The sequence below is a fragment of the Lithobates pipiens genome, unplaced genomic scaffold (genome assembly GCF_037356315.1).
Source record: "Lithobates pipiens isolate NorthernLeopardFrog02 unplaced genomic scaffold, aLitPip1_a1.2 Scaffold_16, whole genome shotgun sequence".
Taxonomy (NCBI): domain Eukaryota; kingdom Metazoa; phylum Chordata; class Amphibia; order Anura; family Ranidae; genus Lithobates; species Lithobates pipiens.
In genome coordinates, this window is record NW_027507748.1 from 18,248,950 (window position 1) to 18,257,188 (window position 8,239).

General features: G+C 44.0%; 1 protein-coding gene across 1 annotated transcript in view; it reads left to right on the forward strand.

The window, feature by feature from the left end:
- Positions 1–843, forward strand: part of LOC143981647 (uncharacterized) — a 29,103-nt gene extending 28,260 nt beyond the window's left edge. Inside the window, exon 5 of the mRNA XM_077479637.1 lies at positions 76–843. Coding sequence (XP_077335763.1) covers positions 76–462 — 387 coding nt within the window. The 3' untranslated portion in view covers positions 463–843. The remainder of the gene's footprint in view (positions 1–75) is intronic.
- The last annotated feature ends 7,396 nt before the right edge of the window (positions 844–8,239 follow it).

The following is an 8,239-nucleotide window of genomic DNA, read 5'->3' on the forward strand; positions in this document are numbered from 1 at the left end:
ATATATATTTTTTTTTTTTTTTTATGAGGGTATCCTATACCATCTGACATGTCCTCCTTTTCTTTATATGCTCAGAAATGTTCCAGAAATCGGATCCCAAAAACTCAAAAAGACGTGCTGTATACACCTGTGTCAGAGCATAATGGATCTGTGCCCGCTGTCACCGAGCGTACTGAACCTGAGGCTATCCTAATACAGAATGGATCTGTGCCCGCTGTCACCAAGAATGAAGAACCTGAGGCTGTCCTAATACAGAATGGGTCCGTGCCCGTCGTCCCTGGGAATGAAGAACCTGAGGCTAGCATACATAACTGGTCTTTGCCCGCTGTCGCCCCCCAGAATGCATCCAGTGCCACCTTTATCCTCACTGGAGAGTCTGTCACATACAAGTCTATGCATGACACAGATGGACCTGTAGCCAATATGTCTTCAGATTCAGGCACTGGAAGAAATGAGAGATAAATCTTGTACTGTGTACAATGTGAAGCTGTATACTTCCATACAGTGGCAACTGGTGAAGTTTTAGGATGGGGGGTGCAAGACCCCACCCCTTCAGATTTGGCCCCTCCCACTTCTCACGAGCCAAACCCCTCATCGAATCAACATCATATACCAGGCTGCACATTATACACAGGGCTCTACTAAAGCAGATGAATCATGCCTATCTTGTGTATAACCACATCAGGCACCTTTTCTGCAACCTGTAAATCACACATATTTGCATTCTGTAAATCGCACATAACTGCATTCTGCAACATGTAAATCACACATATCTGCATTCTATAAATAGCACGTATCTACAACCTCTAAATCGCACATATCTGCATTCTGCAACCTGCAAATATCTGCATTCTGTAAATCGCACATATCTACAACCACTAAATTGACCATATCTGCAACATGTAAATCACACATCTGCATTCTGTAAATCGCACATAACTGCATTCTGTAAATAGCACATATCTATAACCTGTAAATTGCACATATCTACAACCTGTAAACTGCACATATCTACAACATGCAAATCGCACATATCTGCATTCTGTAAATCGCATTCTGTAAATTGCACATATCTACAACCTGTGAATAGCACCTATCTACAACATGCAAATTGCACATATCTACAACATGCAAATTGCACATATCTACAACATGCAAATCGCACATATCTGCATTCTGTAAATCGCAAATATCTGCATTCTGTAAATTGTACATATCTGCATTCTGTAAATCTTGTTTGGGGGGCAGGTATGGGGGTTAATGCTGCCGACCACCGATAATAACCCTTTTTTTAAATCTTGTTTGGGGGGTATGCTGCCAAACACCGATAATAAGTTATTATCGATGCTGCCGACCACCATAGTAACCCTGTGGATGTGGAGGGGGTACCGGCGGTGGCGCTGAATAAATAATCAAGAAGAAGATTGAATTTGTAGGCAGCAGCAGCCCCTTACCTTATCCTCTCAGGCGGGCAGAAGAGAGAAGTGCCGTGCCAACGTCACTTCCTTGAGTGACGTCGGAAGCACCACTCACTCAAAGTGCAAGTCTATGTACTCGCTCGGCCAGTCGATCGCGCCGGAAGCTGTTGCGCGATCAGCTGCACCACAGAGCCCTCTTTTTTTTGCAAAATGAAGCGCCTTGTCTGCAATCATGTGATTGCATAGACGTGGCGCTTCCTATATTGCACTGCGCCTGGCGCCAGGATACAGTGCACATAGGGAGGGAAATTTAAAAAAATTTTTATTTATTTTTTAAAGGGACATATTTATTTTTTTTCTTTTAAATAAAATCTTTGTATTACAATTTTTTTTTTTTTGTATTGTTTATACCATGACACCGGATCCCCTGAGCACTCCGGGATTTCTGTACAGAGTGGGGGAGGGGGGTTGTCTGCTCCGACTGAATTGTGTGAACACTTTTTTGCAAAGAGAAGAGGCTTGAAAGCTTTGAAAAAGGAGATCAGAGCTCCACTGGGTAGGCTGGATATAAGGACGCATTTTATTGAAAATGTTTGCCCATTTACCTGGCAGGAAAAACTAAAATCTTATGAAAAAAAAAAAAATTATATTCCTGACCATAAAATTAGAAGATGTACACACAACCATTATATAGAATATTTCCTTTTATAGTTTTTGTGTTTCTTACATCGGCCTCTCCAGCACAGATTGTGGGAACTGAATAATTTACTAAACTTCCAAACACCACTACATATCCTGGAGGAGGGGGAGGGGCGCCTGTACTCCGGGTTACACTTTGCATTGAACGTCCTTCCTCGGAGCCGATGACGATTATTACCTGTGAGAACATTTTCTGGGCTCCTCTCTGGTTTAGTGTCACTTCATCATTGGAGGCCATCCTGAATATTATGGCATAAGCTCCACCTACCGCCATTCTATCACAAGCTCTGATTGGCCAATCAGGACATTTCATCGGACAGTTGAGTGGCAGTGGGTGGAGTTTAGGCACAGAGTCCAGGAACGTCGGGCCTCAGTGAAGTGAAACTGAATCAGAGTGGAGCACAGATGATATTTTCTGGTAATAACCGATCTCTTGTTCTGCTAAGCCTTGGGTACGACTTTCAGTTTTTGGGAATTTAAAGCCCAAATCCAAACACAACAAACACCCCCCAGCTGTGATTTTTGAGTCTAAATGGAACAAAGGAGCAAAAAAAAAAAAATCTGAAACTGAACACCATAAGGCTCCATGCACACTAACGCTCAGCAAAAGCTTTTTCCGGACGCCAGATTGCTGGCAGAAAAAAAATGCTGGTTGAAAAAACGTGCTTTTAACAGTGTTTTGTACTAGCGTTTATTAGCGTTTGAGCGTTTTCAATAAAAATACACAGAAGACACTCCAAAAATCCCACAGTGCATTCCAAACTCCCACAATGCATTGGAAAAATAGACCGCCGAACACTAAGGTGTGTTTATGAGCGTTTATCTGCGTTTATCGTTTTTTGGCGGTGAAAAACAGCACTTTGAATGCCAATTTCTGGCGTTCAGAAAAAAGCCCATAAACTCCACTGCTCATTAAAGCTAAAAAACGTCCATGTGTGCATGGACACATAGGCTAACATAGAGTGGAGTTTATGGGCTTTTAATAAAAATGGCCAAACTCCAATAAACTGCAGTTTGAGCTCCAGTGTGCATGGAGCCTAAGGATATGGAAAGGAGGGAATGTTACACAATGATTGCAACATTTGTTACCATTTTGAATACATCATAAAATATACAATTTTATATAGAAATTATTATGTTGCTTAAAAGTGACACTAAACAATATCCTCATTAGAAAAATAAAATCCATAAACATCCTCTACTTAACCACTTGCCTACTGGGCACTTAAACCCCCCTTGTGACCACACCAGTTTTCAGCTTTTGGTGCTCTCACACTTTGAATGACAATTACTCAGTCATGCAACACTGTACCCAAATTAATTTTTTGTCCTTTTTTTTTCCCCACAGCTTTCTTTTGGTGGTATTTGATCACCTCTGGGGTTTTTTATTTTTTGCACTATAAATGAAAAAAGACCAAAAATTTTGAAAAAAAAACACATTTTTCTCTGTGATAAAAATTTTGCTATTTATCTTTTTTTCATACATTTTGGCCACAATTTATACTGCTACATATCTTTGGTAAAAATAACCCAAATTAGTGGATATTATTTGGTCTTTGTGAAAGTTAGAGAGTCTAAACATTGTGGTGTAAATCACACAAAATTGATCACATCTGATGTACTGGTGGCCGATCTCATTTCTTGCGACCCGAACAAGTCAGGAAAGTACAAATACCCCCCAAATGACCCCTTTTTTGTTGAAAGTAGACATTCCAAGGTATTTAGTAAGAGGCATGGTGAGCTTTTTAGTGTTATTTTTTCCCACAATTCTTTGCAAAATGAAGATTTGTATTTTTTTCCCAAAATTATCATTGTAATAGGTTATTTCTCTCACATGGCATGTGTATACCACAAATGACACCCCAAAATACATTCTGCTACTCCTCCTGAGTATTACGATGCCACATGTGTGGGACTTCTCCACAGCCTGACCACATAGAGAGGCCCAACATGCAGGTAGCGCCATCATGTGTTCTAGGAGCATAAATTACACATCTAACTTGTTGACTACCTATTACACTTTTGAAGGCCCTGAAGCACCAGGACAATGACACGTGACACTGATGACAGATGGCACTGATACGTGGCATTGATGACACGTGACACTGATAACAGATGGCACGTGACACTGACCTGTCAGTGCCATCTGTCCCCAGTGCCGCCTGTCAGTGCCATCTCATCAGTGCCACGTATAATGCCATCTGTCATCAGTGCCACCTGTCAGTGTCATGTGTCATCAATGCCACGTGTCATCAGTGCCAGGGGACACGGGCAGCACAGAACTTCAGAAGCTTGCAATGCGGAAGTAAACAGGAGGACGTCCAGGGACAGCCTCCCGGCAATTGACGTCCTCATTGCAGCCATCTTTCGCGCTATAGCACGGACGCCTAGTGGTTAAAAGGAGAAGTGCCTGTCTGGCTGAACTTCTGTGGACCACAGAAGTGAAGTTGGTTTTGCACTCTTGTGACCCGTTTTCAGCAGACGGCGGACTGAAGTCCACTCCCTGCTGAGGTCGGAGTCGGTCCAGGCTCTGCGTCATCATGACATCCACCAGGTGCCTGGACCAACACCCGGCTCAGCGAGCCGATGAGAGCTGGAGCCGGCCGCTGCTCCACAGCCCAGCATTGCAGTGAGGGGGGGTGAGCAGAACAGAGAGCTGTGACTAGAGCCGGCCACCCCTCCACAGCCCAGAATTCCAGTGAGGGGGGTGAGCAGGACAGAGAGCTGTGGCTGACAGTTTGCAGCTCTCTGCTCGGGGATCTGTCAGAACCGAGCGATCGGCTGCAATTTAATGATTTAAAGTGCCTGTAGTTTACCCATAACAACTTGATAACAAAAAAATGATGTTCTTTAGCAAGGAACATCCATTCCACATGAATAATTCTGCTACCAACATTAGATCGTGCAGTGAATTGCCTCCAATATTGTTCCTGTTACTTCTAGCTGGAGGCGGCCATTTTGCTGAAGCCATGTTTTAAAGCAAGTGTAAACTAGCCGTTACATTCTTGGAATGCCGGAAATGCAAACTGTCACTTCTGTTTGTATCCTCAACCAAACTGTCAAACCAACAAATGTCTGGTGATCATAACTGATGAAATGTGCAGCACCATGGCAGTTGCAGTTCAAACAGTTCAAACAGAAGCAGCTTCCTTGGCTGTAAAGGAGTTAGGGTTTAGTTCCTCTGTAAGGCTGTTCGGAGATCGGCTTCTACACACTCTACAGCACTGCCGAAAATGGGAGAGCAACTGAGCATGTGCAGAGCATGGAGAGACCGTATATTACTGGAGTTTAAACACTACTTCATAATGTTTTACATATCTATGTGCAAAAAGAAAACTGCGCTGTGTCCTATCTTCTGAGTAAATCTCAAAGTGAAATACACACAAGCAAATATAATAGGAGCTGCTCAGATCACCACCATTACTAGTAAAAAATAAAAAAATAGGAGGGAAAACTCCATTTTTTTTTTTAAACAAAAATATGTAGAAGAATACATATCGGTCTAAACAGATGAGGACTTTTTTAAATTTTTTGGAGAATATTTATTATAGAAAAAGTAAAAAAAATATATTTTTTTTCCCAAAATTTCGGCCTTTTATTGTTTATAGCGCAAAAAAATAAAAACCGCAGAGGTGATCGAATACCACCAAAAGAAATCTCTATTTGTGGGGGGGAAATAAATGATGTAAATTTTGTTTGGGAGTCATGTCACACGACCGCGCAATTGTCTGTTAAAACGACGCAGTGCTGAATCACAAAATGTGGTCTGGTCATTAGGCGGAAATTGTTCCGGGGCTGAAGTGGTTAAGATAAATTTGGTACCAGAGACCGGAGAATTCTCTACAAGCACCGCCTCCCCGAAATATATTCAGAAAAGTACCAAGACACAAAATTGGGAGTTTTGAGGTGCAAAAAAAATCAAATCAAATTGATATTAAGAACTTTTATTTGAACAACCATGGTACACACAGAGACCCCGAGGAGTCTGTCAAATTTACAATTCATATAGTTACAATAATATATAGATCGTCTGATGGATGTACTCCCACCCCAAATGTGATGAATGTTCCGCCCCCCCCCCCCCCCCCCGCCCCGCAGTTCAAATTTCCCGTATCCTTCAGTACCTGCATCTGATGATGTGTTTTTGTCAGATCCATCTTCTACTATATACATAGCTATGATACACAAAGATGAAACAAATCCTCCTGCATAAGTTGTACCTATTTATCTGAAGTCTTCTCTTCTCAACAGCTATGCAAAGTGCTGAATTTAAACAGCTTGTTTGAAAGTTCAGAAAAAAAGGGGTGGAGACCTGAAATTACATACTGCAGAGTTTATTAATTTATTACGGGTACTTATATAGCGCTGTCAGTTTATGCAGCCATTTACATATGTATTGTACAGTCACATCGTCCATCAGTCCCTGCCCTCAAGGAGCTTACAATCTAAGGTCCCTAACACACATTCATACATACAGATATTGGGGCCAATGTGGAGCCAGTTATCCTACCAGCATGTCTTTGGAGTGTGGGAGGAAACCGGAATACCTGGAGGAAACCCACACAGGCACAGGGAGAACATGCAAATTCCAGGCAGGTCGTGTCCTGATTGGGATCTGAACTGACAACCCCGGTGCTGCTAGGATGAAGTTCAGTGAGGAGAGCTCTGAGAGCTGATTGGAGGGGAGAGACACACCCCCTTCACACAGCACACAGGAACATTTTTTTCTTGGTGTCAGAAAAACTTGTCAGAAGTGACTGGTGCCGATGCAGAGGAAGGAGGCAGCAGACAGAAATGACACTTAGTGCTCTGGATTGAGACCCACTATAGAGGGATATGTTGTTTTCATATTTCATGTCTGAAGTTTACTACAGGTACTTTAACTCTAAAATGATGCCCTGTAGGGATTGTTAAAGCACAACTCCAGACAAAACGTGTCATTTGCAGTGGGACTTTGTCTGTTGGGGGAGGAGTGAAGGGCAATACCATTAAACAGTGGTTCTTCTCCCAGGCCTTCAGCTAGCTGCAGATCCTTTAGCCTCCCATAGAGCCCCCAAACTCACATAGTGGCCCACAGTGCCCCCTCAGAGCCCCCAGCCTCCACAGTGCCCCCTCAGAGCCCCCAGCCTCCACAGTGCCCCCTCAGAGCCCTCAGCCTCCACAGTGCCCTCTCAGAGCCCTCAGCCTCCACACTGCCCCCTCAGAGCCCTCAGCCTCCACAGTGCCCCCTCAGAGCCCCCAGCCTCCACAGTGCCCCCTCAGAGCCCTCAGCCTCCACACTGCCCTCTCAGTGCCCTCAGCCTCCACACTGCCCCCTCAGAGCCCTCAGCCTCCACAGTGCCCCCTTTAGAGCCCCCAGCCTCCACAGTGCCCCCTCAGAGCCCTCAGCCTCCACAGTGCCCCCTCAGAGCCCTCAGCCTCCACAGTGCCCCCTCAGAGCTTTCAGCCTCCACACTGTCCCCTCAGAGCCCCCAGCCTCCACAGAGCCCCCTCAGAGCCAACAGCCTCCACAGTGCCCCCTCAGAGCTTTCAGCCTCCACACTGCCCCCTCAGAGCTCTCAGCCTCCACAGTACCCTCAGACTCAGAGTCCACAACCCCAAAGTACCCCTCAGAGCCCTCTGCCTTCAAAGTGCCCCCTGAGAATTCTCACCTCCTACAGTGCCCCGAGTGCCCTCAGCCTCCACATGTGAACAGCCCTGCGTGGCTGTAAGTACTTTGTAGAGTGATTCTCTGCAGGTATGAAATATGTAGATGTACAGAGCCTCGAAAATATACTCTTACACCTTGAAATTTTCCGCATTTTGTCATGTTACAACCAAAAACGTAAAGGTATTTTATTGGGATTTTATGTGATGGACCAACACAAAGTGGCACATAATTGTGAAGTGGAAGAAAAATGATAAATGGTTTTCAATAAATTGATATCTGAAAAGTGTGGGGTACTTTTGCATTCAGCCCCCTTTACTCTGATACCTCTAACTAAAATCTAGTGGAACCAATTGCCTTCAGAAGTCACCTAATTAGAAAATAGTTTCCACCTGTGTGTAATGAGGTCTCATCCTTCACTTGTTCCATAGAGGTTCTCCTCTTATCTACACGCTGCTTCTCACCCAAGCTCTAC